The sequence below is a fragment of the Ceratocystis lukuohia genome (genome assembly GCF_044167205.1).
Source record: "Ceratocystis lukuohia strain C4212 chromosome Unknown Supercontig4_pilon, whole genome shotgun sequence".
In the NCBI taxonomy this organism is placed as follows: Eukaryota; Fungi; Ascomycota; class Sordariomycetes; order Microascales; family Ceratocystidaceae; genus Ceratocystis; species Ceratocystis lukuohia.
The window spans coordinates 2,938,761-2,966,527 of record NW_027263523.1 but is presented as its reverse complement, the minus strand read 5'-3'; the positions used below and the strand labels follow the sequence as shown (position 1 = coordinate 2,966,527).

General features: G+C 50.1%; 10 protein-coding genes across 10 annotated transcripts; 4 read left to right on the top strand and 6 right to left on the bottom strand.

Annotated features, from left to right (window-relative positions):
* Window positions 1-92: 92 nt before the first annotated feature.
* HOO65_040689 (Mitochondrial oxaloacetate transport protein) lies at window positions 93-1,282 on the bottom strand (the record flags this gene model as incomplete). Its single annotated transcript, XM_071002882.1, has 4 exons — window positions 93-331; window positions 409-1,010; window positions 1,100-1,174; window positions 1,266-1,282. The coding sequence occupies 4 exons, from the start codon at window positions 1,280-1,282 to the stop codon at window positions 93-95; spliced, it is 933 nt and encodes a 310-aa protein (XP_070859532.1).
* Window positions 1,283-2,618: 1,336 nt separating this feature from the next.
* Window positions 2,619-3,684, bottom strand: HOO65_040688 (putative endo-1 3(4)-beta-glucanase; the record flags this gene model as incomplete). Its single annotated transcript, XM_071002924.1, has 2 exons — window positions 2,619-3,449; window positions 3,496-3,684. The coding sequence occupies 2 exons, from the start codon at window positions 3,682-3,684 to the stop codon at window positions 2,619-2,621; spliced, it is 1,020 nt and encodes a 339-aa protein (XP_070859531.1).
* A 3,251-nt stretch (window positions 3,685-6,935) lies between these two features.
* On the top strand, window positions 6,936-8,207 carry HOO65_040687 (wd repeat protein; the record flags this gene model as incomplete). Its single annotated transcript, XM_071002852.1, has 2 exons — window positions 6,936-7,055; window positions 7,170-8,207. The coding sequence occupies 2 exons, from the start codon at window positions 6,936-6,938 to the stop codon at window positions 8,205-8,207; spliced, it is 1,158 nt and encodes a 385-aa protein (XP_070859530.1).
* A 502-nt stretch (window positions 8,208-8,709) lies between these two features.
* Window positions 8,710-9,216, top strand: HOO65_040686 (putative protein C17H9.07; the record flags this gene model as incomplete). The annotated part of the gene is made up of 2 exons (XM_071003048.1): window positions 8,710-8,790; window positions 8,866-9,216. The coding sequence occupies 2 exons, from the start codon at window positions 8,710-8,712 to the stop codon at window positions 9,214-9,216; spliced, it is 432 nt and encodes a 143-aa protein (XP_070859529.1).
* A 450-nt stretch (window positions 9,217-9,666) lies between these two features.
* On the bottom strand, window positions 9,667-10,938 carry HOO65_040685 (small subunit of ribonucleotide reductase; the record flags this gene model as incomplete). The annotated part of the gene is made up of 3 exons (XM_071002851.1): window positions 9,667-10,602; window positions 10,666-10,827; window positions 10,909-10,938. The coding sequence occupies 3 exons, from the start codon at window positions 10,936-10,938 to the stop codon at window positions 9,667-9,669; spliced, it is 1,128 nt and encodes a 375-aa protein (XP_070859528.1).
* Window positions 10,939-13,473: 2,535 nt separating this feature from the next.
* HOO65_040684 (putative feruloyl esterase C) lies at window positions 13,474-14,775 on the bottom strand (the record flags this gene model as incomplete). Its single annotated transcript, XM_071000708.1, has 1 exon — window positions 13,474-14,775. The coding sequence occupies one exon, from the start codon at window positions 14,773-14,775 to the stop codon at window positions 13,474-13,476; it is 1,302 nt and encodes a 433-aa protein (XP_070859527.1).
* Window positions 14,776-15,221: 446 nt separating this feature from the next.
* On the bottom strand, window positions 15,222-16,238 carry HOO65_040683 (putative membrane protein YLR326W; the record flags this gene model as incomplete). Its single annotated transcript, XM_071002947.1, has 3 exons — window positions 15,222-15,750; window positions 15,879-16,093; window positions 16,164-16,238. The coding sequence occupies 3 exons, from the start codon at window positions 16,236-16,238 to the stop codon at window positions 15,222-15,224; spliced, it is 819 nt and encodes a 272-aa protein (XP_070859526.1).
* Window positions 16,239-19,034: 2,796 nt separating this feature from the next.
* HOO65_040682 (mRNA-decapping enzyme 2) lies at window positions 19,035-22,558 on the top strand (the record flags this gene model as incomplete). Its single annotated transcript, XM_071002520.1, has 2 exons — window positions 19,035-19,074; window positions 19,251-22,558. The coding sequence occupies 2 exons, from the start codon at window positions 19,035-19,037 to the stop codon at window positions 22,556-22,558; spliced, it is 3,348 nt and encodes a 1,115-aa protein (XP_070859525.1).
* A 1,107-nt stretch (window positions 22,559-23,665) lies between these two features.
* HOO65_040681 (putative lipase atg15) lies at window positions 23,666-25,717 on the top strand (the record flags this gene model as incomplete). The annotated part of the gene is made up of 1 exon (XM_071000707.1): window positions 23,666-25,717. One exon carries the CDS (start codon window positions 23,666-23,668, stop codon window positions 25,715-25,717), a length of 2,052 nt encoding a protein of 683 aa, XP_070859524.1.
* Window positions 25,718-26,075: 358 nt separating this feature from the next.
* On the bottom strand, window positions 26,076-27,309 carry HOO65_040680 (putative mis12 domain-containing protein; the record flags this gene model as incomplete). Its single annotated transcript, XM_071002864.1, has 2 exons — window positions 26,076-27,176; window positions 27,250-27,309. 2 exons carry the CDS (start codon window positions 27,307-27,309, stop codon window positions 26,076-26,078), a joined length of 1,161 nt encoding a protein of 386 aa, XP_070859523.1.
* Window positions 27,310-27,767: the final 458 nt, after the last annotated feature.

Below are 27,767 nucleotides of genomic sequence, written 5' to 3'. Positions count from 1 at the left end.
AATCTTTTCCTCCTCCCGTGGCTCTTCTTTTTTTTTTCACGCGCTATCTCTATTCAATGACAGTCATGTAGCTCATTATCTGCATCCCGTCCCTATAAGTTTTTGAGAGTCTTTTCATCTAGAATCTTGGACTCGACTTTGCGCATCAGCTTCATAGTTTGTTCCGCCAACGACAGGGTCAACACGGTGTGCGGTAGGATGCGTGCCAGGTGAGGCACGAACCCCTTGTAGATGGCGAAGAAACCTTCGGTGCGGATGGTCTTTCCAAGACAATCAAAGACGCCCTTGTAGAGGTTTCCGTTTTGGTTATAAAGACGGGCCATAATAGTATCTACAAGAGAAGGATGGATTTCATGTTAGCCAGTGAGATAATAGTAGCAAGTAGAAAGGGGTTGGGGTTGTTCCTACCAGGAGGGTGCATCACGCAGCACACGGCGAAACCACTGACCGCACTGCTAGTCAGGTGCAGTGTTGGGCTTTCTTCCATGCCGGCATGCTTCTGTAACATACGCTTGGCCAGAAAGTAGGTGGGGAGTTGCACAGAGCTGCCAAAGCCTGTGCGGATCATGGCTGCTCCGACACCGCGGTATAAACCGCGGATGCCCTCGGTAGCATAAATTTCTTTCAGGCCATGCCAAGCACCTCGATACTGATGTTGGGTCCCCACAGGGCGGAAGGGTGAAAAGGTCTGCAGGCGAGTCTTGACAAGGAAGAAAGGCGATCCGAGAGCAGCGCCCACCATGCCACTGCTAGCGCCGCTGAATAGATTTACTAGCAGGCTCTGCTTGGTGTCGCCGCCGTGCACTATGTGGGTCATGGTGGAGCGGATCGACTCGTACATGCCCAGACGGCAGCCGTTTAGCAAGATCTGATAAACATAGGCGGCGCCCAAGCCACGGTATAAGCTTTTAACACCCTCGTGGCGCAGGATCACCGTTACGCCATGCATAGGGCCGCGATAATAGTGAGGCTGATGGCCCTTGGTTTGAAGCTCGCCCTGGAGCTGCATGCTAGGCGTGTGGAGGAAAGGGGGAGATATCAGCGGGGGGGCGGAGGACTTGGGGAAAAGGAGAGAGAAGACAGGTAACCTCGGACTCACCGGATCTTGACGGTCTCAAAGGGGTGAGTGGCTGTGACGGCACCACAGGCTGCAATGCCGCCGGCGATGAAGCCGCTACAGTGAGGCTTGGGTCAGCAAAGAGACTCGCCTAGGATAAGACAGAAGGAGCCGTTTGGCGGAGCAAAAGATGTAGGTTAGAACTTACCCCAGAGTAGTGGACATGGTAGAAGTTATACAGGGAGGAGTCGGCGTAAGTTCAGGTTTACAACGGTAGTCGCGGCCGCGATTGTGTGACAAGTACCAAGCGCAGAGAGCAGCCGAAGGCAGAGTATATAGAGAGAATAATTTTCTCCCCAACAAGCCAAAGACTTATATAACGCAAGAAAAGACCGACAATGGTCTTATCGGAGTTGCAGTAGTATGGCTAGATGTGGCGTGATGTTGATGCGACAACAAGTTGCTTGGTCCAGCAAGCGCACTTATACTAGGAAAACAAGCTGCTGCTTTAAACCAATTCAAGGCGTCTGCTTTGGGGCGGTTTTGCGACGATGCGGGTTTACCTTGTTCAGGCCAAGAAGTTTAGGGCTTCTCCGGCAAAAGGTCTAAACACCTGCTTGTCGAGCCGGTTGGCAGTGATGTTTTCCGCTGCACGGAGACGAAGTTCAGGTCAGGGGCGGCAAAAGGGCGGGTGGTCATCAAGGCTTGGCATTTAAGGACAAAAAGAAAAATTAAACCAAGCTGTTTTGTTTAATTGCCGGCTCCGATGCGGAGTTCAAACCCTAGCGACTGTGTAACCCTATAGATTTGTTTTTGTGCGGTAGAACTTCGCTTAAATAACGAGAACCAAGCATTTGACTTGCGCCTCAGACACGCAACTTTCCATTTGATAAACTAGGTGCCAACTACTACCCGATATGACACAACAGAATGGTAAGGCCAAAAGCCTTTCCTAGCCATTTAATATGCTGGCATCATCTATTAGTCCTTTGAGGTGAGATTACGCTGCCAACAGGGTGGGGGTGACCTTATCTATCCAACCTGGAGGACTAGACTGTTCAATTCACTCATGGCCTAGTTTCGCAGAGACTTCTCCTGAACCTGTGTAGTGCTAGAGGAGTATATGAGGTCCGCTGCTCGATAACGAGGCTGCAATGTGTGCTGGCAAGCACTGGACTTCCATATTGATCAGACAGCGACCTAAAAGCTAGGATATGTTTCAATGAACAGTATCTTATAGCGCGGTCTACCGAAACTGGATGCGGTGAGTGTTATATAATGCAATTAAGCTGACTTTATTATTTAATATCATGCAATATAGGAAACGCAGTGCGTTGTGAAGCCACGCAAGCAGGGTGAGGTTTTATACTATGCTGAAGAAAATGCTGAGAGGGAAGACGCTGGGTGACGTAGCGACTTATGAAATGATTGAGTTAAGCACATATATATTTATGATGGCCATACAATGCGCATGATTTTTGATCGTTGTGACAGCTGCGAGCTTCCAAGATCAAGAAAGGCTTACCGGCTGGCTAGCTTGCGGCTAAATAGGCGCGCAGGCTTAGGCAATGAAGGTGTTGGCAGCTCTAGCCGCGGGGGTGGAGGAGACACTGGCAGGAAGGACGCCAGTGGGATTGGCCTTGGGAACTTCCTCAGTAGTCGCTTTATAGACCTTAACGGAGTTGATGGCCCAGTAAGCCTTTGTATAGGAATTGGGGTGAGCACCAACGAAATCCTTGCACATTTCGGAAAGAGCCGTTAGTCTATCGTCGAATTGCCAGAGACTGCCGGCCCAATCACCACAAAAGTCGGTGTTAAAAATCATATGGTGCTCTTGGAAGTGGGCGTTGATGTCACATCCAGGGCCGCCGTTGAATCTGGCCGTAGGAGTACCCCAGGTGGCGGGGTTGGGTTTCTCGTTTGTAATGTCGTCGGGGATAGAGTCACGCGGGAAGAAATACATGGAAATGTAGTCGGCGGTCCAGTCCATAGCATAGACACCGCCTTGGATCTTGTTAAATGCAGTGCCAAAAGGAGCGTTGGTTAGCTGGCTGCAACCTTCTGAGCCGCCTCCGTGGTTGCAATCGTCATGTACCAGGAAAACATCCTTAGGACTGCCTGTGTTGGTGACAACGCAGCCCGGGCCAGTGTGAAGAGTAGCGTGGTTTCTTTCATCCAGATTGATACCCTCGATGATATCAATCTCGCCCTTGTAAGGCCATTTTTCGCTATAAGACCAGAAGGCAGGCCAGATACCAGGGCCCTCGGGCATGTGAGAAATGTCGGCGATGACAAGAACTTGCTTGAAAGCCTGCTTGGAAGTAAGACGGGTGCTCATGCGACCGTTCGGGGGGTTGACGGCAACATGATCAGCCCAGGTAGACAAAGCCATCTTCCAGTTTGGCGTAGCCTCCATCCAAGGCAGTCTTATAATCAACATACTCGACATAGCCGTGGGTCGGGTCGGCGTCGGTGAAGAACTCGAACTCTTCAAAGAAGTTGGTATCATTGAAATTGGCGATCATCTTGTAAGTAGTGATAGTGTAAGGAGCGGGAGGGGTGAGACCGGCAGAGACGAGACTGGCAGCGGTCACGGCCGAAAACGCAATTTTGGAAAGAGAAGACATGGTACGGTGTTGGTAGGGGTACAATAGATGTCGATTATGAATTAATGAGAGACTAGAAGAGAGCGACTGAGGGATGATGCAATAATGAATGTGTAGGTATGGTGAGCAGAGAAGGGAAAGGAGCGGATAGTGAGAGAGTGATGCCGGTTATGGAGAGAAGAGCGAGAAGGTACATCTAGAAGCGGGAGGTTGAGATGATACTTATAGTCGAGGGGAGCAATGAGAAAGGGTAGCTCGCAAGCCTTCACCGAGATCTAGTCTCTTTCGGGGCGTTTTCGATCTCTGGCGCCGCACTATGGTGGCATAGAGTTTGATAGATCGTGGTGGCAAGTGGGATAGAGGCATCGGTGTGTTTTTGGTTTGTTCTGGTTTTGTACTAATTTCTCTTACGAGTTCTCTCAATTCCATTGTCATTGCTTTTGCCAATTACACTTTGGCGCCTATGTTCTTGCTTTCCGTTCTTTGTATCAATTCCATGCGTCCTGTTCTCCTAAGCCAAGTTCTTGTCTCTCTCTCCTCCCATGAGCATGGCCACTTTTTACAAGGAGAGGGTTAGAAGACAGGAAGAGGCAGTACTAGATAGTTAATCACAGGACACCACTTCTCAGTGGCATATAGAAAGCAGACAAAGTTAGTGCGAGGCCATATCTTGGGGGTAGAGGAGGTCAAGGGGAAACAAGACGTAGTGTAGCAACCGATAGCAAATTAATCGCAAGGTCCATAGCATGCAAGGAAAAAAGCAACCCCATTTCGTTTAGAGCGCTTCTGCATCGACTTGTCTAAACCTAGGAAAGTCAGTCCTTCCCTAATATTTCAAAGCAAAGTGCTATTCGGTTTGCCTTTGTCTCCTAGCTCTGACCATCCTCTGCCTTTCCTCGCCCTGTCTTCTCTCTTCCGCGGTCTTTCATCCCCTCAAGTATCTCTAGCTTGCTCTTTGGCCATGTCGTTTGTGGTCCAAGTTGACGTGTGGATCAAAGTACAACTATGCTAAAATACGCGGATACGTATATACAGCATATTGCGTCCCATAGCAGTCTTACGACGGCCTGCCGTCGGCATAGAAAACCGGAGGGTTTTACCGTAAGCGGGAAATGAGATAATAAAACATTGACGCTTCCGTTGTGTCTTGGACTGAGGGGCGGGTTACAGACTTTGGCCCTCAATTATCCATAACTACCGGGCCGCAGGTGTCATATGCAAGGCAGTCAGTATTGCTCCCCATTGCTCCTTCTTTATGCCAGTGTGAAGAAGCAAGCCGGGCCTAAACGTTTTCCTTATGTTGTGCTTGCTCGACTCCTAAACGCCGCTTCACTGTGAAACCCATCGCTACACTCCCACAGGACTAGGGGCCGACACGCTGGTCCTTCGGCTATTAGTCTTGCCAGTTTGTCCTATAGTGCATGCCTTAATCCCAAACCACACTGTTATTACAGTACGGAAGAATATGGCCCCAGCTAGACTGTTTACCACCATCCAGCCATGGGCTGCCAGCGCTCCCGTCACACACCATCAAAGCTTTTCCCCCTCGTCGTATCCCTTCCTCCGTGGCTCCTATGGCAAGGGTTGTGGAAAGGGAAAGAATGAACACACGCATCACAGCTGCGGCAGAAGCAGGATCGAAGCCAATAGAGTGTGGTGGTGGACTGTTGCAGGCTACTGGTGGCTGGCATCTTTGGCCTACCCGAGACTTATGTTGACAGGCGGCGCGTCTGCATGTTATTCGGATGGGAACCTAGCCGCAGAGTGCAAAACGAGACATTGGCAAGCCTTACTCGCTACTAGAAGAGGCAGTACTCACGCTTACATGTCTTCATGAGCTTTAATAGTCTCTAACACCATGCCCTGGATTGTCCCAGAGAGACTAAGCGAAGTCCAGACACTATCTCCCCGAAGGACTAAATCAGCTCGGGAGACAGTATCTGTGCGAAGGGCTATGGGGTTCTGGCCTGAGTCGTAGCTAGGGACGGGAAAAGCAGGTGGCAGCCAGTGGGAGACTAGATGAAGATCAAGATGTCATGGCATAAATGATATTATTGTGGAATGGGGGCAAGTGCTTGTTTCTCACCTGTTACCTTCAGCTTTCTATTCCTCACCCTCGTTTGCTGCTTGCTGTTTTTTGCTCTTTGCCTCCCACCTCCCGCTTCTCGATTTTCACTTCCCACTTCCCGCTTCCCACTTCCCGCTTCCCGCTTTCCTCCTATAAGGAATAGCTTGGTACAGTTAATTCCATGCCGTGTTCTTAGATCTTGGATGCTCCTCGTTTCTGACCTACCTTGTATACATTTTTCTGTTCCTGCAGATGTCGTATCTTCTAAGCAACACACAGTCAGCTACATGAGGGCTGTTCCATTTCCCTATCCTTGTGCTACCATAGAGTCACGTGACTTGTCCCCACACCAACCTCTAGCTAGCTCGACTAGAAGATTAGAAACTTGTTAACTGAGAGCATATAAATCACACCCTGCTGTTATCTGTGCTATCCAATGCTGGCAATTAACAGTGCGCAGTGCGCCAGGAAGGTAGAGGGAAGGCTTGAAGTTGACTATATTTAACGTCTACGGGTAGAGCGAAGGCTTCATGCTAAAACTATCGCTTGGTTGTGCAGCGCGGCAGACGGCGCTCGGGGCTTTCGAAGGTTCTTTGAAGAATTGTATTGCTGTTGGTGACTAGGATACTGAAATTACATCAATACTTATTACAGGTAACGTACATGACCTGCATCATCTCTTATTGATCAATGAATTCTCAGCTGCGAATTATTCTAGCTCTAAATCATGAAGGTAGAATTCTTCTTGCCTTAACCGCCCGTCAAAAATAAAGCACCGACGCTCTGCAGAAATCTACCAAGTTGGCCGTATAATAGTATAGCGCCGACAGAGGGGTATTCAATCTCGACGCGATTGGATCCCTAAGTCACGCAGGCTATCGTGCGAAGAGGAATTCTCATTGAAAAACCATCACCATCAATCGATTGGGAAACTATGTGCTATTTAACCGGTATTCTACCGTATGGCAGTTTGTGACTTTCAAATACTCCAGTAATTATCACTACTCTTATCTTATCGCCCGCTCCTCTTACCATATCATAGCCTTGTACCACCACTCGCAGCCTTGTAACTTTTACCTTGCCTCAGCCTTTACAAAAAATCAGGAAAACGAGCCCTCGACCTTCATTTTAACACTACGCTCTTTGCGCGGGTCATAATAAAAACGTACAAACACTCTTCCCATCAGTAGATACCTTCTCCATCATGGCGGCAACGCCAATGGATATTGAGGGCGGTCACAGCTCTTCTGCCAACCTTGCGCGCTCTGGCACAAGCAGCATGACGCACCTCGGCGACATTATGAACACTTTCCGCCCAACAAAGGTATGCTTTCCAGTGGGCTCTTCTTACAAAATATACTTCTGTCCTATTTTTGCTTCGGCCTGCCCTATACACTTCTCCTATGCTTTTTTTCTTAGCCTAACCCCCGTCTTCTAGCTCTTCCGTCGCGACGATATCCGCGATGGCCGGCCCGTTCCGTACGTTCTCTCGCTCGACTTTGATGATCCTGGCGAGCTTCTTATGACGTCTGAAAGTGATGAAACTATCCAGATCTACAGTGTGCGTGAAGGCCGCCATGAAAAGAGTCTTCTTAGCAAGAAATACGGCGCCAAGCTTGCTCGCTTCACACACCTAAGCTCTGGTATCGTTTACGCCAGCACCAAACAGAACGATGCCATCCGCTACTTAGCCACCCATGATAACTCCTTCATTCGCTACTTTGAAGGCCACGATGGCCGCGTCACTGACATCTCCATGCACCCTGGCAACGATACCTTTATTTCTTGCTCCGTTGATAACACCATTCGCCTATGGACTCTAGGCACCAGGCAATGGGTTGGCCAGCTCTTCATTAACAATCCCTACCTGTCCGCATACGACCCGTCCGGCCAGATTTTTGCCGTTGGCTGCCCTGCCTCAGGCACTGTGCTGCTCTATGACTGTCGTAACTTTGACAAAGCCCCGCTAGGCGTCTTCGACGTTGCTGCCGTCGGCCGCCATGCCAACCATGCCAACCTAATGCGTGGCTGGACCAAGCTTGAGTTCTCCAATGATGGCAAGCACCTGCTTGTGGCCACTAACGGTGATGGCCATTTCTTGCTAGACGCTTTCGACGGATCGCTCAAAGCATATCTTCGCCTGCACCGCCCGGGGTTGGGCCGTGTGCCACGACGTCTTGCCCCTGGCGAGTCAGCTACGACTGCGAACTCGGCAAGTTTTGTCACGCCACATGCTGAGAGTAGCGGTGACTGCTGCTTTTCGGTCGACGGCCGTTTTGTGCTGGCCAGTTCAGGATTAGACGTAGCGGTGTGGGACACCAAGAACATGGGTAAAGAGCATCCGCCCATCATGGAGCCAACATTTGTGTTAGAGGACGGGAAACGATCAGCAGCGGTGATTGCTTTTAATCCACGCTTCAACTTCTTTGCAACGGCAGACACAGAAGTAACTTTCTGGGTGCCAGACCCTCATTAAGTTAAATGATCCTTTGTCTATGATAGGGTGGTGCTTTTGGCGGTTGTTCCATCGTGTCCTACGTTTTTTGCTTTATTTTTTTCTTTCGAGAGAGCAGTTTTTTTGCCTCTTCGGCGTTGGGATCTATCATCTATAACTTGTACATAGAAACTTGGGGCGTTTTGCTTTGCATCGTCGTTATCTGTTAGACATGAACTACAATATATATGAACATGTTATTCAGTGAATGTGCTTATTAGGGTTATGTCTTTCATAACCCTTGATGTCTAAATCACACCCCTATTTTTGCTAGCAACTATGAGAGCCCCGCTGCCTAACAACTCCCCACTCAGCCTTGCGTTAAATCAAGCGTAGCACATCATGAGTTACTAGACTAACAGCGTCCAGCAACAGACACTTACTAGGCTTGGCTTACATGCTTCCCCCCCCTATTTTGCTACTAGAAAGGCTTGCATAACATATCAAGGCAATTATTCACGGACAATCGAGAACGTCAGCTTCAATGGCCAAGTCCACGTACTACAAAACTAGCCAGGACTGGCTAGAACAGTCTGCCGAGCTCCTGCGCGCGCGGCCATCAACAGTACGTGCTCGCGCTTGATGCCAGTCACTTCTTTTTCTCTGTTTCTAACTCATCTTCTGGTCATGGCACCAATAGACGCGCATTACCACGAAATACTCGGTCAAGAAGCCCAAGACTACCTCAAGCACTAGCACGACAAGCGGTAGTGGCGAGCCAGCAAAACGGGCGTTCCTGACGCTTAAAACGTTCGATCCATCTAGCGGCGCCACTCTCAAGTACAAGACCACCAAGGCGGCAGAGGTCTCGCGTCTAGTATCTGCCCTAGGCATGCTAGGCCGCGACTCAGCTGGCCTTCCCCCGGCGTTGCTGACAAACAGCTCTGTAGAAATGAAGTCAGAGGCAGTAGCAGCACCAGCAGCCATGAACAGGAAAGACGAGGCGCCGCCGGCAACAGGAGGGAAGAAGAAGAAGAAGGGTAAAAAATAGAGGAAGCAGAGTAGAGACACAGGGAGCCAAGCCCAATAATGAGGCCATGTATGCTCGGATACAAGCGGACATGAGAAAATCGGAACACATAGACAAGTCACCAAGAATTTCATACTGGGTAATCTTAGAGAACATGTTTTCATGATGTGGTACTAAGCAGAAGAGAAAGACAAAACATGACTGAACAACGCATGACAACCGACCTGGGCTGGTTACCAGAAACACAGCCCTGAAACTAAAAGCGCAAAACCACCCCAGAAGAAACAAAAACGCCAGTATAAAGAGTCCCCCAAAAATATAACCCAACAAAAATAACCAAAGGAGAGGGGAATCTACACATGAAAAACACACAAAAAAGAGCTGACCAAGCACGCGCTACAAGAGTATCACAACAGAACGGCAGAGACGCTAGACCCGCAGGGCCCCATGTCTTCGGACATCCTGTTTTGCTTAGAAGTCCTCGTCAAGAGCAAAGGCGTCACTAGGAGTTTGGTTTGCCTCACCGGAAAGCTTGTTCGCTGAGTTGAGCACACCAGCCTTCTGGTAGTCGCCGACACGCTTCTCAAAGAAGTTAGTCTTGCCGCCGAGCGAGATGTTCTCCATGAAGTCGAAGGGGTTTGTGGCACGGTACACCTTCTCGTTTCCTAGAGCAACAAGCAGGCGGTCAGCAACAAACTCAATGTACTGCTTCATCAGATCGGCGTTCATTCCTAGCAGACCGCAGGGCAGAGCCTCGGTCAGGAACTCCTTCTCGATCACGACGGCATCAGTGATGATCTTTTGCACAAGGTCCTTGCTGGGGCGGTTGTTCAGATGCGAGAACAGCAAGCAAGCAAAGTCGGTGTGCAGGCCCTCATCACGAGAAATAAGCTCGTTTGAGAAGGTCAGACCAGGCATGAGACCACGCTTGCGCAGCCAGAAGATGGAGGCGAAGGCGCCTGAGAAAAAGATGCCCTCGACAGCAGCAAAGGCAACTAGGCGCTGGGCAAACGTCGACTCCTTGTCGGTGATCCACTTCAGAGCCCAGTCGGCCTTGCGGCGGATGCAGGGAATAGTGTCAATGGCATTGAACAGGTATGTGCGTTGCGAGGGCTCCTTGATGTAGGTGTCAATCAGCAGCGAGTAGGTTTCAGAGTGGATGTTTTCCATCATGATCTGGAAACCGTAGAAGCAGCGGGCCTCGGGGATCTGCACCTCGCCTGAGAAGCGCTCAACGAGATTTTCGTTGACGATGCCATCAGAGGCAGCAAAGAAGGCAAGAATGTGGGAGATGAAGTACTGCTCGTCTTTGTTCAGACGGTTGTTCCAGTCGTGGAGATCCTTAGAGAGATCAATCTCCTCAGCAGTCCAGAAGGAGGCCTCGGCCTTCTTGTACATCTGCCAGATCTAAAGCGGGAGTGAGGAGTTAGCAAGCCAGCCGGCTTAGATTTGGGTGTAGAATCGTCATACCTCGTGGTACTTGATGGGGAACAGCACGAAGCGGTTGGGGTTCTCCTGAAGAAGCGGTTCATCGGCCTCAAAGGATTTGATGGTAGCAGCGACCTTCTTCTCTTCGACAGGCTTCTTCGCATCAGCGGCGACGGCCATGTCAGGCTTGTTCTCGAAGGAGAGCTATGGCGGGGGAAGTAGAGCCTTGGTTAGTAATAGTTATAGCAACAAAGAAAGACAGCTGGGCAGACATGCGAAACGTACTTGTTGTGAGGGAGTGACGTTAACGGCCATTATGACGTATAGACAGTTGTGATATGTGGAAAGAGGTAGATTGACTCGGACAAGATCAAGTCAGATGGATGATGGATAGACAAGGAAAGAAGGCAAGCAAAGAACAGATATAATCAGGAGAGAGAGCGTAGGGAATAGGGTTCGACTGGTGATGAAGGAAAGGGTAGAAGACAGATGAGCAGAGATGGGGTGCTGGAGAACCGCTTTATAGGTCGCTGGGGAGAACGTGTTGAGCTAAAGTGCATTAATAAAAAATGGTGGCTCGCACGCGCTTGAGACGTGACTGGGACGCGTTTCGATCTAACCGGCAACTACCTTGCTTCAAACTCCAGGGATTAAGGTGTTGCGTTCTTTATTTTTCTTGCTTTTATATGCAGTGTTTTACATGTATCTTTTGACTCTTGCGTGGTATTATAGCCTATCTTGAACATTCGTGCCGAAGAGGGCCATCCTTTTCGGGCCATCATGCAGGGGGAATAAGGATGTCAGAAACAATAAAATTTTACTCTTTTTTTTTTTCGTCGTTTAAGAGAAAAAAAAAGCTTGGAGTAGTGAGGGGTGGAGTGGGGCGTGTTTTGTTGGATCTGGTTAGGAGCCTTGTCGACACGGCTTGCGTTGCTAGGCAGCCTGACGGTGTAAGCGGGGTGTCCTGCGCTCCCTGACGTGGGTTTTGCCACAATGCCCTGACGACTTCCACGGCAACAAGCATGGTATTATAATCAGGGCTTAAACAACGACAAGGCAGCTGGAGATCTGGAGATGACCATTGGTGAATCAATAGAGGGCGCGAGCGCTTCACTGGAGAAACAGAGCTTCGTCGAGCGCAAGTTTTATACCCATAGAGTCAGTCGTGGTTGCTGTTTCAACCGGCTTATTTAGGGCGCGCCGTATACAGGACAGGTGTGGGTACAGGATCTATACCACATATGATGCACGAACTCACTTAAGCCAGCATCCTCGCCTCGCCAAAAGTCGACCTGGATAAGTAGACGAGATGTGGGCGAGGTTACACGGCATGCATAAAGTATGCTGCAGAGAATTGAATAGAATACATGCACAAAGCAATATGCAGCTAGCTGATATCTTTGCTATAAAAGACTTTGCTTTCTCACTCCCTAGATCTACAGCGAATGAAGGATTGTGTCTACATCACGTGATTTGCACTTAAGTGGTCTTGCCAAAACGCGTGATGCGCGCGTCAATCTCGCGTCAGGACGTGCCCTGAAGCTCGTGATGCTCCAGACCCTTTGACCCTTTGAGCAAGGCACAGCACAGTGGAGAGAGTGGGAATGGGGCGGCGGTCTGTGAAATAGCCAATGTATCAATAGATTGCCTCATTGATGCTCCAACGTATCAGACTTAGCGTGGTATTAATGTGTTGATGAATCAATGTATCCATGTATCAATGGACGATGAATCCATGCGATTCGCGTACCAATTTTCTCACATTCCAAACATCAGAAAGACAAGACCGAGACACGGCACACCAAGCTTTCAGCTCTCACTCTTGCCCTGCAATAGACCATGCCATAGAGACCATGCCATGGAGACCATGCATTTGTTTACTTTCACACCCTAGCAACTAGAAACTAGCAACTTTTTCTTTTTCTTCTTCTTTTTTCCTCTCAAGTTTAATTGTCTGAAATTTATCGCGACCTCGTGTTCCTTTTTGCTCTTAAAACCATATTGTGATAAAAATGAGGAACGCTTACGCCTCCTCCTTTAGTTGAAAGGCTTGTCGTTGCTGTGGGGCCCGTGGTGCATCTTCTGCTTATCAGATCCTGAAAACCCAGTACCTCATAGCTCTAGACCCCTCGCTTTGAGCAAATTGCCTCGTGTTAGGGGGCGAGCCTAGTCACTTGGCATGCTCTAGCAATCTATTGGGTTCTTTTCTCCGGGCCTCACCATCTCGGACTTGTTGATCTCGGACTACCATCGGAGATTGATAAGCAGCATTGTCACCAAGTTGTTGTCCAAAGCCTCCAACTCCGCTCTATCCGTTGTCGGCGGTCTTGGACACGCCCAGCCCTGAAACAAACCAACTAGAGTGAGACACAAACACCGAAAGAGGCGACCCAAAAAGGACGCAGGATTTAAACAATACGAAGTCGATTTTCATTCAAAAACGAATGGCACTATCAAAATTATACGCATGGATAGCCACAACAAAAAAACGCAACTGACCACCATGCGCTAGCAAAATTAGCAATAAACTGGCGCTTCTCAGGCCGTCTCGCTGTGGAAATAATAGGCTGAGTTTAGTCTGCTGACCAACACGCCATCTTGTGTTCACCCTGACCGCCAGATTAACTTGGCAACTTTTGGCATGAAAGCATAAACAATAACAATGGTGAAATGGCCTCACGGCACTGATATATCCTCCATTTTCCCTCCTCTATGCTTGCTAAGGTCTTAGGGCAGCAGCAGCAGCAGCAGCAGCAAACGACCTTCAGCCCCTCTCCCTCCCCCTCACAACCTTCTTATACCTCCCTATCTCGCTTTACTTGCCTGTTGGTACTCCCTTGTCCCTCTCGCCTAGAAGAACCGCGAGAAAAACTCCCACGTATACCGTGGCGCCCATTCCTCACCCGACCAATCGTCCGTTGGATGCTGCGTATGTCCGCCGTCGAACTCGACCCATACGACGGGGTGGTTCTCATCACACTTGTACTCGGTAATTGTGTGATCGCCTGAACCCCACTCAGGCTTTCGCGAATACTTGAAGCGGCAGTTGTTCTGCACCAGATAGCGGTCGCGCATATTACGTCCCAACACAACGGGAAGTATGAGGTCACTGACGCCGTGCTGGCCGTAGAAAGCAACAGGCGAGGGGAGCTTTGATGGGCACTTGCTGATCTGGGCACCCGACCAAGAGGACACAGCACGAAAAGCACTGCCCATATGGCAAGCCGCAGCATACGTCATGGCAGCACCGAAGCTATATCCGTGTATGTAACGCTGGTTCTGGTCAATGCACAGTTGGCTCTCAACGTCGGCCATTATACGTTCGAGGAAGGCTGCATCTTCCCCCGCGACGTTCAACCACATGCCCGCGAACCCATGAGGCGCTACATAAATGGCAGAATCCTCGGGGTCCTGATCAGGCAAGCCATACCACGCATCGTAGCCATGATCGCCATTCTTGAGAGCTTTAGCACTGCCGCGGAAGGCATGCAGTGTGAATATCAGCCGGTATGGGTGCTCAGGGTTGTAGGACTCGGGGATCCTCACGTAGTAAAAGCGCTCAAGGCCGTGCACTTTGACTTTTGTAGCGTAATCATTGTCATAGGCCAGCTGCTCCATGCCACACCCAGTTGACGCAATCATGCGGCGAGAGAGACCAGACGAAAGAGTGTTGTTATTGTAGATATTCGGGCCGCGGTGAGGAGAAGAAGAGTTGGATAAGCGCGGGGTATCAAGGGAGGGAGGGCCAAGGGGAGTAGGTACAGGAGCCAGGGAAGTGCTTGTATTCTGGGTGGCAGCATTCGAACTATCCTGGAGATCAAGAGGAAACGCCACGGTATCAGATACCTCAACCCCATTCTTGGCAATCAGCTCACGGGCGAGCTTTGCCAGAGCAGCATCGTCATCTAAGGGAGTCAGACTGTGGGATGTCGCAGTCAACGAGTCGTTGAGAGCTTGTCCTGATAGTGGCTCTTCAGCATTGATAACTTTCTTGGGCAGGGCTTTACTCGTGAACAGCTTGGCGTTAGACTGGTTAAAAGTGCCCTTGGGGTTGGTATCACCGACTTGGAAGGGAGGTTCTAGGTCATTGTTTTTGACATGAGGGTCAGACGGTGCGCTGATCACGACGCTGGTCGTAGTAAATGCTACCATGGCCAACGACCAACAGAGACGGTAGATGTTACCGGGACGCATAATGCCCAGCTGGAAAGAAGTTATAACGAAAACTCGATAGGCTAAACAAATAATACTTTGGAGCAAAAGACACAAAATAGACAAAATATATATGGAAGCCTAAAGGCCAACGAAAAAAAAAAAAAAAAGCAAAAAGACGAAAAGGAGAAGAAAGAAAGGCATAGCAGAACAAGTGCGGAAGGACGAGCAGTTGCCTCTTCTTTTGTATCAATGTTTCCAGTCATTTCAAGCCGTCAATTGTTAGTGCCAACCTTCCATTGCCACCAAGTACGGTAACGGACGATACATATCACATCACCCCAGTTCAGTTTGGCTTGTGTCCCATGCAAAACTATCGTGAAAGTTTTTTTCTGTACGGAAACAGTTAAATTCTCATATTTTCAAGCTACTCTGAAAACAGTCTCTCAGAAGAACCAGTACCTCCGAGTTTGTGTCTTCTTCTGTGAGCTGGCTGGTCGTGACTCCTTAGGTCTGGTTCCAGCCTCCAAGTCTGGCTCACGCCGGTGACCTGTCCAGCTTCTCTCCGGTCGCATTGGTTCCTGACGAGTGGGTTGGCGGTCCTGGCGGCTGTGGTGGTCCCGGCTAGTGTTAGAACGCGGGATTCGCTCGTCCGAAGAACTATTTGACGGTAACGAGCCGCGGTCATATTCAACGGGATCCGACGGATCGACGCTAGGAATCGGTAAACCGCTCTTACGCAGGTTTTTGCGACCAACTTCGCGGAGATGAGCCTCAAGGAGTGCAGCGTTGCGAGTATTGGCACGGAAAACGGCATCAACGAGATCTCCCAGAAAAGGAATAAGGCCAACACAGAAATCAACGATGATGTTGGCTAGCATGCAGGCCGACAAGCTAGTAGGTAGGCCGCCTTCAATTTGCGAACAGGTGCGAAGGACCATGAGGGCAAGCAGGGTGTCAATTACGTCGCCGATTCTAGCTAGATGTTAGCGGCAGGCCGGAATTGTAAGGGCGGCCGGAAATAGAAACAGACAAGAAAAGAGATGGGTGAAAGCAAGTAAAGAGCAAAAAAAAAAAGGGAAAAAAAAGATGCAAGTACTCACGCGGGCACCAAGCCAATAACGCTACTCCAGCCGAAGCGAATACCACAGCAATTGCATAAGCACATGTCCAGACGATAGGCCCGCCGTTTTACTTTGGTCAAAATCTTAGCGTCGTGCTCTGAGAGGCCGGGAGGATTAGCCTTTTTCCGCCGAACAGTTTTCCCATTAGGTTTTCCATTAAGGCGGGTTGCGGGAACTGATTCGAAGTAAGGGTCCTAATAAGGCAGCTCCGTTAGATGCGTGAAAAAATGGACAGGAAAGGCGAGGGTTTCCCAGTTTACTTACCTCGGTGCCAAACTTATTCGACACTGACTCGCCCAAGATGCGCTTGGTGACATATTTGGCGATGAACCCGGACATTTTTGACAGGTGTGAACGGACGTTTTTTTTTGTCGGGTGTAAGTACCAAAAGGGAAAACAAGAGTATTTGTGGTAAGACGTTTACTAAAGTAAGAACTAAATGTGAAGAAACGAATAGAGACAAGAAAAGGGCAAGAATTTATGGCAAAAGAGCTCCTATATAGAAGTCTGAAAGTTTGGTTCAGTGTGAGGAAATAAAGGCAAGCCTGGCGTCTCTTGTAGCCAGACAGAGAAAGAGGAAAAAATGTGACTGACTGGCCCAAAGCCAAAGATAGCTTAGCAGGTAGATCACAGCGCTTCCTTGACGCACAGCGCAAAGGGGGGGCGATAAGAGGACAACGACCAAAGCTAGATGCAGGCGCTGATGCAAGTGGGCGCTTGTTTTGTGGATGGTTGTTTCGAGGTCGAGAGAAGCGAGCCAAGAGAAACAGAGTAGCGCGGCAAGCAAAAAGCAAGGGATCCAGGGGAGACAAAGAGAGCAGGCCGAAGAAAGAAGATAGAACGAGTGGATGAAAGAGACTAACAAGAAGCAAGAATAGAAAATAGATAAAGTGAAAGAAGATAAATCAAAACAAGATGCCAAGTACAAATATAAAGGCGAAGAACTGAACTATGTTGCTATTTTGCTAAAGATAAATGTGGGAGGGAGGTAGCAAAGAGAGTACTAATAGATTGAAAGATGGGTTGAAAGAAGAGGAAGAAGAACCAGATCATGCTGATGATGAAAAAGAAGGGAAAGAAAAAGACCTCATGGCGACCTAAAGAAAGGCAAGAAGCTGCTTTTTATCTTTCTAAATTCGCTCCTTACTACTAGGGAATATCATACGTATGTGCCTTCCCTCTATTTTGTCTTGAGAAAGCCAAAAGCCACAGCTACGTTCAACATCACGGCGGCCTCTTTATCTCCCACCCGGTGATATTAATTATGCGGGTGGGGCTCTTTCCTCTGCTCATCTTTGTTGGGAGCCCCGTCCGTTCATCGTTTAGGCGGCCTCTAAATTTCTGTCTTGTTGTAATTGCTAGTCTTCTTTCCCATGCTGCTACCTTCTCTGTGGCCTCCAGGTCTGCGCCTCGTTCAGCTCAGCTGAGTCAAGCACTACTTAGAAAAGTAGGCTAAGGGTTATAGAGACTAGGGTCGGTATTTCAGAGTACACATGGCACATGAGAAGGATGGACAGAAAGGGAGAGGGGCTGCCTCTTCTCCTTCTCAGAAAGAGAAAAACGGGAGGACGGCACAAGCATCCGTTGGGTCGTTTTCCTGAGGTTGCATCCATAATAGCCATGGAGTTGGGCTGGTTACTCAATAAACAGTATGTCAGAGTCGCATATGGCAAGATGCAAATGAGCGCACCAAGGCCCAAGGCCGCAAGTCACCATACGAAGGTGAAGGTGCAAAAAGTGCCAGAGAAAGGAGGAAAATCCCAAGAAGCTATAACCCTACCATGTCTCCACATCATTCTCGAGAACCTCAACTTCTCGAGGCTTAACCCCAATCAATCAGGCCAGTCCCCTGTCTGTTGGTTGTCTGATTGGCCTGGAGCAGGGGAGAAGCTTTGGCTTCAGCTTTCTTTCGACGACCTTCGCTACTCTCTGGATCCCCGGTCAGTTGAGAGCGAGCGAGAGCGAGCGAGAGGAGCAAGACGGCGCAACATTAGACACTAAAAGGTCAGACGAGATGAAGAAGTCAATAGCAACACGTCATGTCCACTCTGTCAATCTGTCACTTTTGTATGGTGTGAATGGCGTGAGCCGCGGAAACTATGCCAATTTTTGTCTCTGATTGGCCCGCTTTTTGTATGATACCCAACGGCTGGCTGGTTGCCACATTGCCCCATAAGTATAGTTTTCCTTGTCTCCAAGGCCATGACACACACAAAAGAGGTGAGGAGAAGAGGCCAGAATCAGAAGTAGCATTATAGCCAGTGCGCATCAATTTAACGTGTAACTGCCAGCGTTGTCACACTTACGTGGTCCAAGTCCTACCCCCTCATCCCCATGCCGTTACTATTAGAACTGCTCAGCCTTGCCTCTTCCCCGCCCTGGTTTAGTTCGAGCCCCAGTTTTCCATGCTCAACCCCAAGGTTAACCCTCTTTCAGCCTCGTCTCCCTAATCCAAAAATTCCAAGCCCAGACCTAAAACCCGCTTTGCTTTGCTTTGCTTTGCTTTGCTTTGCTTTTATTTTGCTCTTGCTTTGCTTCTAGCTTTGCTTTGTCCTGCTGTGCTTTGACTTATTCTGCCTTGTGCTTCGCTTTGCCTCGTTGCTTTTTCTCCTGCGCCTTTTCAACCTCTTCACCACTACCTTCTGTCCTGTTTTTTTTTTTTTTCATTCTCTAATAATCAAGTCCTTTTCTTTCTTCTGTTTTAGAATCCCCGCTTTAACCTGCTCTATCCTCATATCGCATCATCCACTTTGTGGCTTCTCTCCTCTCCCCTCTCAAACGAAGGCAAAGCTGACTGAACATTTGGCCTAATTTATTAGACTCTCTGTCTCTCTTCTCTTTTCTCACGTAGAAGCTTTCTCTTTTTCTATTTTTTTTTCCCTTTCTTGGCCTCAAATCCATCCGCCTCCTCACTACTAGCAATTGTTGCCGATCTATTTAATTATCCTCATATCTCTGATCTACATCACTCTCGACAACAAATATAGCCCACCAGAAGAAGCCCCCCATCCCCATCTGCTCGATCGATACTTTTCTCTATATTTTTCCTTTCCTTTGCTATCCTCCCTCTTGGATAAGCTTGTCTGTATACCTTCTTTCTACTAGCATGCTTGTTTGGATACCGACACCGCAGTCATGGCTTTAGAACAGAGCAAGCTTAGAACGCTTGAGGATTGTAGGTGCCAGCCTTCTAACGTGACCTTCTGGCGTGACATTAGCCCAATATCCCACTCCTCCTCGCCTTCTCCCTCTCTTGTATCACGGCCATTTCTAGTTCGAATTTCGTCATTCCTTACTTCTATTTCTAATGCCTCTTCTCTTCATCAACTAACAAGCTCTTGTCTCCTTTAGGGCTTGATGACCTCTGCGCTCGCTTCATCATTAACCTCCCTGCCGAAGACCTTTCCTCTATGGAACGAATCTGCTTTCATGTGGAGGAAGCTCAGTGGTTCTACGAAGACTTTATCCGTCCTGCCGACCCGAACCTCCCCACACTTACTCTCCGCAATTTCTGTGCCATGATCTTCAAACACTGCCCATTACTGGCCGACTTCCCCGTTGAGGCCCATGAAAAGGCCTTTGAGAACTTTATGCAGTACAAGCAGCGAATCCCAGTGCGTGGTGCTATCATGCTCAACGAGGCCATGGACCACGTCGTTCTGGTTAAGGGCTGGAAAAAAACAGCTAGCTGGAGTTTCCCTCGCGGCAAAATCAACATGGATGAAGACGATCTAGATTGTGCCATCCGAGAAGTCGAAGAAGAAACTGGCTTAGAACTGCGCGAAGCCGGTCTTGTGCCCGACGACGAAGCCGTAAAATACATCGAGCTCAACATCAGAGAACAGGCTATCCGCTTATATGTCTTCCGCAACATCCCCATGGACACTACATTTGAACCCAAGACTCGGAAGGAAATTTCCAAGATCGAATGGTTCCCCCTGTCAGAACTTCCCACCTTTCGCAAAAAGAACAACCAACTGCATGACGATCCTGCCAACAGCTCGGTATCTGCAGCTGTCTCTAGCGCCAACAACCGCTTCTACATTGTCGCGCCTTTCCTTGGTCCGCTCAAGAAGTGGGTGCAAAAACAAAAGAGAATGGACGCTAGAAGACAGGGCACTACCACCGATATGTCTCACTTGATACCTAGTAATATCCCCGAAGAGGCGTATGCCGAGGGCCTGGAGACTGCCCACCCATACAATCATGGCGACAACAACTATTCATATGGCCAGCAGCAACAGCAGCAGGCCAATCTCGATGATGCTAGCCACGACCTCCAGCGTCTTATGAACTTGGAGTCTTCTGGCAACCCCACTGTCCATATTTCTGCGCCTGTCGCTAATAGTGCAGAGATGTCTGATCGCTTGATGTCTATGCTTAAGATTGGAGGAGTAGGTGGAAGCCCCGATAGTCGGGGAAGTCAGGGAAGTCACCAGCCTCAGCAATCATTTGGAGCGCAACAACAGCCGCAGCAACATCAGCAGCACCAAAACCAGCAATTCCAACAACATCAGCTAAACCAACAGCACCAATCATCTACGGAGTACTCTCACCATGGCGGCACCTCCTCTCATTCTAATCTTGAGCCTTCCCAACCTCCGCTCATTAAGCAGACTCCTCCAACTCAAATTCACCACCCCCAGCCCATCCCGCCTCAGGTCCAAAAGGCGAATCTTGACCAAGGTCTTCTGAGCTATGCTACGCCGCCGCCAACCAATGGAAAGCCGCAACAACAGGGCCCATCATATTCCCTTCAGACTATCCTAGCTCAGACAAGGCTCCAGCAGCAGCAGCAGCAAGAGTACCAACGGCGGGCTCAACAGCAAGCCCAAGAACAGTCTCAGCAGCAAGCCCAAGATCAGTCTCAGCAGCAACAACAGCATCAGCATCAGCAGAATCTGGGCCAACAACAAACGCACCTTGGATTTCCAGGGCACCCAGACGCACAACAGCAGCCGCAGCATCAACCGATGAATGGTCCTGGGCCATACTCCCAACAACACCAAACCCCAGAGCTTGCCATCCCTCAGTCGCACTCACAGCCCCAATCAGTTCCTGGCTATCAGGGAGAGCAGTATGGCTCGAGGCCTGTTTCTGGCCAGTACAACGTCAACCCGCCTCACTCTGCTCATGGGAGCCACGTATCTGGTGGCAATCTTTCCAACCACACCAAAGGGCTCCTTGGTATGTTTGGAAGCGAAACTAGCTCTGGTACTCAGCCCATTCCTATTCCTGCTCCACAGCATCAGCAAGCCACACCAGAGACGATGCCTCAGCGGTCGTGGCCTAATGAAACTCCCGAGCAACAGCTTGCTAGGACACAGGCACTCAACGGGCATGGTAATATTAATGGGAACCCTGATGGGACTGCCCATATGGTATCCCAAACTAGCGCTAGTCAAATTGGGTCTCATCCCTCTCACATGGATCCCATGGCGATGCATAACGGCCAGGCTATTCTCAATGGAATGATGCAGAAGACTCAGCAACATGGAATGTCTTCGGATAAACAGCGGTCAGCTTTGCTCGATATGTTCAAGGGCGGTCCTTCTCCATCATCTTCGATCAACGAGCAGCAACAGCCAATGACACAACCCGACAGCTATAGACAGTCACCCATGGATGGACAGTCCTTTGCTGGCCCAAGACATAATGGCGGCGGGGATAGCAGCGTGCAGAATTTGCACAACGCAATGGGTGGACTGGCACTCCAAGGCGGTGTACGACAGTCTAGTTCTATGTCAAACCCTCCATATGTTCGCGGTACTGTGTCTATTGAGTCACCCATGCCCTTGCTGCAAAGCAACTCTATTTCTCCTAGTGTTGGAAGTCAGTCCCGCCACTCGCAGACCCCGTACAATTTTGACCGCTCTACTCTAGAAAGCACAGGGCCTAATCAGTCTGCAATGGCCAGTCCTCCAATCATCAACGGTGCTGCGGTGCCTGGTGGTTCGAAACGGGCAGAGTCAACGCCGGAACAGAAGCAAAGGCTCCTGTCGCTATTTAGTGGCCAGCAACAGGGTCACCCCCAGCAATCTCAGCAGCCACAGCAGCCACAGCAGTCTAGCAGCTTTCACCAACAATCGTCTGGCCAGTTTCATCAACAGCCACAACAACACCCCATGGCACTGCACTCTCGGCAGCAGAGCTCGCCACAGCAGCATTACGCACAAGTCTATGGCCAGCAGAACCACCAGCAGCAGCATGGACACATACAGAGCCACATGCAATATAGCGGCAGCCACCAGCCCCAAGGCCAACAGCCCCATCCGCTTAGTCAATCCCAAGTCCCCGGAACTGAGGCCGTGTACTTTGATAAAGCCAAGGGCCCCGAGGTCTTGCAGCCTAGAGGTGCTAGCGGAGGCCCTGGATCTGCTGGTTCTGGGCCTGTTCATATGCACCGCCAACCCCATAGTCAACAGCCGCAACAGTACAATACGACGGAAGCCTTCCACCGTCTACCCTCGACAGCATCGGCAATGAGCGATGGCTCACATCCGTCCAATGGTGGCAAGAACACGCCCATTTCGCCGGCTGATAGGAATTTCCTGCTCGGCTACTTGCAGTCGGCCATGACAACTACTCCGGCAGAGACTTCAGGGGCCCCAAACTCGGGCGTGGGGCCAGCAGCTACGCAGCCTGCGGGTAGCAGATAGGGTCTGCAACCGTGGCAAAGGTAAGGTTCGGTGGCAGTGATGATGGCAATGGCGTTGCTTTTTGTACATGCATATATATGTATGTATTTAAATAGTACATACATCGCTGTGGTACGCGCGTGTTTGTTGCTTTCTTGTGTGCATGGCAGAGCTAGAGGAGGGAGTTGGTTCATCCCGCTTTACTTTTTTCTTCTTTTGAGGGAACAAAATCTTGATTTTTGATTTTTGATTATTTTTGGGTTTATCCGTTCCTTTTGGCATTGCTCCTTGCTTTTCAGCATTAGACTTCACAGCGGTTTTATTTTTGTTGTTGTTGTAACCATTGTACGCTCTTTTTTCAAGGTGCGGTAATATATTGTTGAAAGCCTCATCCTATTCATTTCTGTTGTTTGTACACTAGTGGTTAGCGTTACACGATAATGCTCATTGCTTTATGCTTATACTTTTGTGCATATACCCAGTGCTTATTGTCATATAGGGGTCTTGCATAAAGTGAGGGGGGGGGGGGTTTCTTCCAAACAAAGCAAGAAAAAGAGCTCAGGCGTTTGGTGACGTTAGATGGAACAGCGTTACAAGCTATGGGCAAGGCCTGAGGACCCCCCAACCACATCAACTGTATTCTGGGTTATCTTCAGGGGCTTGAACGCTGTAAGGGGCTGTGTCAAGCTAGCAATTATAGTGGAGAAGCCCTGCGGCAGTTTGTTGAGACTAGCAGTCAAGGAGCTAGGCAGCTAGCCTTTCCTAACTCGTTCGTCCATGTTTTTGATACTGCTAGTTACTTAGTAGTACTTCAATCAAGCGCAATCTAACCACTTCCAAGTACGGCAATAAATGTCGCTTTATGTATCTCTTTCTCGCCTTCTCCCTGTTCCTTCCACTTGCCTCTTGTCTTGGTGACCCTTTCGTTATCATATCAAAGCCTCACAAGCTCTCTCTTTTCTCTTCTTTCTTCCTTAATGACGTCGTGACCCCCTTGTCCTTCTTTTTTGTTTACCCTTATACTTTCTTGCTCGCCTTTCACACCTTCCCTCTTCTTATTCTATACAATATCAACCAGCCCCATTCTCAGGCTTCTCCCTTACAGTCTATCAATACCCCTTCGTCACCATGATGCCGCCAGCCTCGTCATCACGCTGTACATCGGCCAGTCGCGTCACCGCAGCCGTCCTTCTCTCCTTCCTCGCCTTCTCTCCGGCCGGCGTTGTCGGAGCCCACAGAGCCGATGGCTTTGGCGACAATTTGCATCCCGATCTGGTACTGCCTCCCGGCCTCGATCTTCCATCTGAAAGCGAGCCTGGCACGGACGGCCCTGCTCCTGCTCAACATACATTTACGCTTCGCCAGATATTTCATCACGGCACTCACCTACACCCACGTCTTCACCGTCGCAAAGACGTTTTCCAAACTGCCGATAACGTCTTTCTGGCCGCGGATGCTGCGGATGGCTTTGATCGCGAGCCACTGCCACCTTTGGTTGTTTCCAGCAGGCCAACCCGCATTGAGCGCTTGGCTGATAGGCGGCCGGCTGTTGTTGATGCTATGGTGACCCAGACCCGCCGTTACGGCCAGCTCGAGGCTATGTCGCCGTCGGCCTGGACTATTGACAACATCTCGGGCCCCGATGTCACTAACAAACAGACAGTCCTAAGCCTAGCCCTAATGTGTAGCGATGCCTATGTTGAGGACGACCATCAGACCGACTGGGACGATGTAGGCCAGCCTTTCAACCGCAGTGCGGATTTTGGCTGGGAGGGCGATGGTTTACGTGGGCACATCTTTGCCGACAAGTCAAACTCTACTGTTGTAATTGGCCTCAAGGGCACGTCGGCCGCCTTGTGGGATGGCCAGGGCACAACAACAAACGACAAAATCAACGACAATCTCTTCTTTAGTTGTTGTTGTGGTCAGCAGGGACAGTGGACATGGCATCAGGTGTGCGACTGTGCCACCGGCACTTACACCTGCAACAATACATGTGTGCGAAAAGAGCTACAGGATGAGAACCGCTACTACACAGCCGTTAAGGAGCTCTACACCAATGTCACGGAGCTGTACCCTCATGCCAACATCTGGGTGACTGGTCATTCGCTAGGCGGAGCTGTTAGTTCCTTTCTTGGCCTAACCTATGGCCTCCCTACAGTCACCTTTGAGGCCGTGCCTGATGCCCTGCCTGCTTCGCGCCTGGGTCTACCCACACCGCCCGGCTACATGCAGAGCCTACTGCAAACGCGCGAGATGACGGGCACGTACCATTTTGGCCACACAGCTGACCCCGTGTATATTGGCACTTGCAACGGGGCAACTGCCACATGCACATACGCCGGCTATGCCATGGAATCGGTGTGTCACACGGGCTACGAGTGTGTCTGGGATGTGGTGGGTGATAAGGGCTGGCGTGTTGGCATTGGCACACACAAGATTCGCGCTGTCATCCGCGACGTGATTCTCAAGTATGACGAGGTTCCGCAGTGCAAGCGCACGCCCGAGTGTCGCGATTGTGGCAACTGGAAGATGATTGAGAGCAATGGGTCCGAGACTACGTCCTCTTCCTCGTCAACCTCGTACATGACTCTCACTCGCACCCGTACCGAGACGTGCAAGACACCAGGCTGGTGGGGCTGTCTCGATGAGACCACCACTACTAGCACCAACCAACCGACTTCGGCCCCCCCTGTGACTACCACGGGCAGCACTACTCCTACATCTACATCAACGTCGACGTGCAGAACTCCGGGCTGGTTTGGCTGCAAGGACCCCATTACCCCTACTAGTCATCTACCCTCTGAAACCTCCGCTCCGCCCATTACCTCAACTTCAACATGCCATGAGCCTGGTTGGTGGGGATGCAGAGATCCTACAACAACTGCTAGTGCCACTTCTACTGCCACACCCACATGCCACGAGCCTGGATGGTGGGGCTGCCGGGACCCGACAACCACTACTTCTGCAACAACTGCAACTACTACGGCTCCCTCAACCTGCCGCTTTCCTGGCCGCTTCTTTGGGTGCCATTCCGAGCCGATCGCACCCCCGGACCCTTCTTCAACCCCAACTGCCACAGCCGCACCTGAGTCGGGTCGCTGCATTAGGCGCAGCTGGCTGGGTCGTTGTGTGGCATGGAATGAAGACGAGATACTAGTACTATCCGATGAGATGTAGCGAGTCACGAGTTTATCCGCATTTTGCTTTTGTTTTTTTTTACAAGTTTTTCACACTATAACTTACTTTGTTTCTTTCTCCTAGGGAAAGTCCCCCCCCCCTTCACAGAATTCAAGACTGCCACAGACACATGTTGTTTATTTTCCTCAATATAAATTTGTTTCCCCATCCAGTGTAAAATGTATCATCGCATGGTAATGATTGTCCAACTCCAGCAACGTAAAAGAGTATATTATTCGAGTATATCCAGCTTAGCCAATTCCATACGCCGTTCATGCTATCCTTGATGAAAAGATAAAAAAGTAAATAAAACCCGCCGCCTGTCCGTAAAAAAACGCCCATCAACACCCAATGCACTTCAAGAAATATCCATTGCCTCCCCATTTTTCTCTCCCTGTTCTTCGCTCTGTGCCTTGCTCTGTCCTTGCATCGCATGCCCTTCTTCCCCGCTGCCTCCTACAGCCCCTCCCATAAGCGCTAGCACACTTTCCAGGCCCTCAACCTCGGCCATAGATATCTTGCGTCCAGCGCCTTGCCACTCACCGTCGCGCACTTCGCCTTGGAGGCCAAGCTCCAAGCCACGTGCGCGCTCCATATGTTTGCGTGTTGCTGTCTCGATGTACTCGACCCGGCTCTTGCGCCACGAGCGGCGGCTAGGCGTCTCGCCGCCAGCTGGTCCGCTTCTGTCATCCGCGTCGGCATCAGCTGGAGGCTGCAGATCAGCCGCCATGCTGCGTAGCGATATGCTAAGTGCACGTAGCGCGGGGAGTTGGGACAGGGCAAAGGCTGCGGTTGTTTGCAGCGGTGCAGTGGCGTCAGCGGTGCCCAGGCCCTCGGTGGCTTGCAGGAAGGCGAGTGGCGCTGTGACGGACTGTGCCGTGGGCGCAGATGTAGGTATCTCGGCGCTGCCACCATTGGCTGTAACCTGGGCGTCGGGATCAGGCTTGATCACCGCCCGCTCAACGAGCCCGCGGAGCGTAGTCAGCAGGGCGTCGTTTTGCGCTTTTTCAGCTTGTAATTTGGCAGTCAGGCGCTGTGAAGCAGATACCTTGCGACGCAGCGTAGCCACGCCGGCAACGGAGGGTGCGTCGGGGTCGTCCAGACGCGAAAAGTCAAGGCCATCGTAGTGACGCAGGCGCATCCAGGCACGGTCATCGGGCCGTAGACTGAGGATGTTGCGCATGACGTACAGTTCGAAGATGTCGAAATTGCGGTCGATGGACGAGCAAAGCAGTGTTTCTAGCTGGTGCGTGCCGTTGTCAATCTCGAAGCGTGCGGCTTCTTCGACCGAAGTAGTAGCGATATCCTCGGGCGGGGCTTTGTTCTTTTTGCTTTTGCTTTTTCGCGGTGGCCGGAATCCGAGCGCCGCTGGTGGCGAGCGCAAGAGGCCCTGTTCAATAGACATCAACGCACTTTCGGCGAGGATGTTTATGGCGTTAATGATGTCATCGAGCAGACTCTAGGAAGAGCGGAGACTGGGTTAGCGAACAGGGCGGTTCTTTGATCAGAGGGAAGCGCAAACAAAGACTCACGACTGGTGGATAGCCAAAATGTTCGGTGAGGATTTCTGTGTTAGCGGTCGCATCAGCCATGATTGCAGCCAAAAAGGGAATTATAGATCACGATAGCCTTGTTAGAAAGTAATGGCACAGACGAGCCTCGGTGATCGCACAGGCAAAACTGAAGCTCGTGATAAACCCAGAGGCGCGTTTTGGCCGTCCCTGTGCTAAAAGGAAGATTGGCGTGTTAAATAATGATGTACCAAGTGTAAATTTCCCCACAATTCAGCGATTCACACACTGCTACATACCTCTTTCGGCTTTGAATGCATCCTCAACATTCGCTCGCATTCGCATTCACTGCTCAGCCCGTGGAAAGGAGAACAAGAACAAGCCATGTCATGGACAGGAGCAACATAGTTCATTTCCATAAATCATATATCCTAATTCTTGCGACTCCAAGTAGCTCCTAGCGATCTTCTAGTTAGATTTTTTTTTCTTCCTTGTCAGGCCTCATAGCTTCAGATCTTTTTAGGCCTTCTTTTTTTACT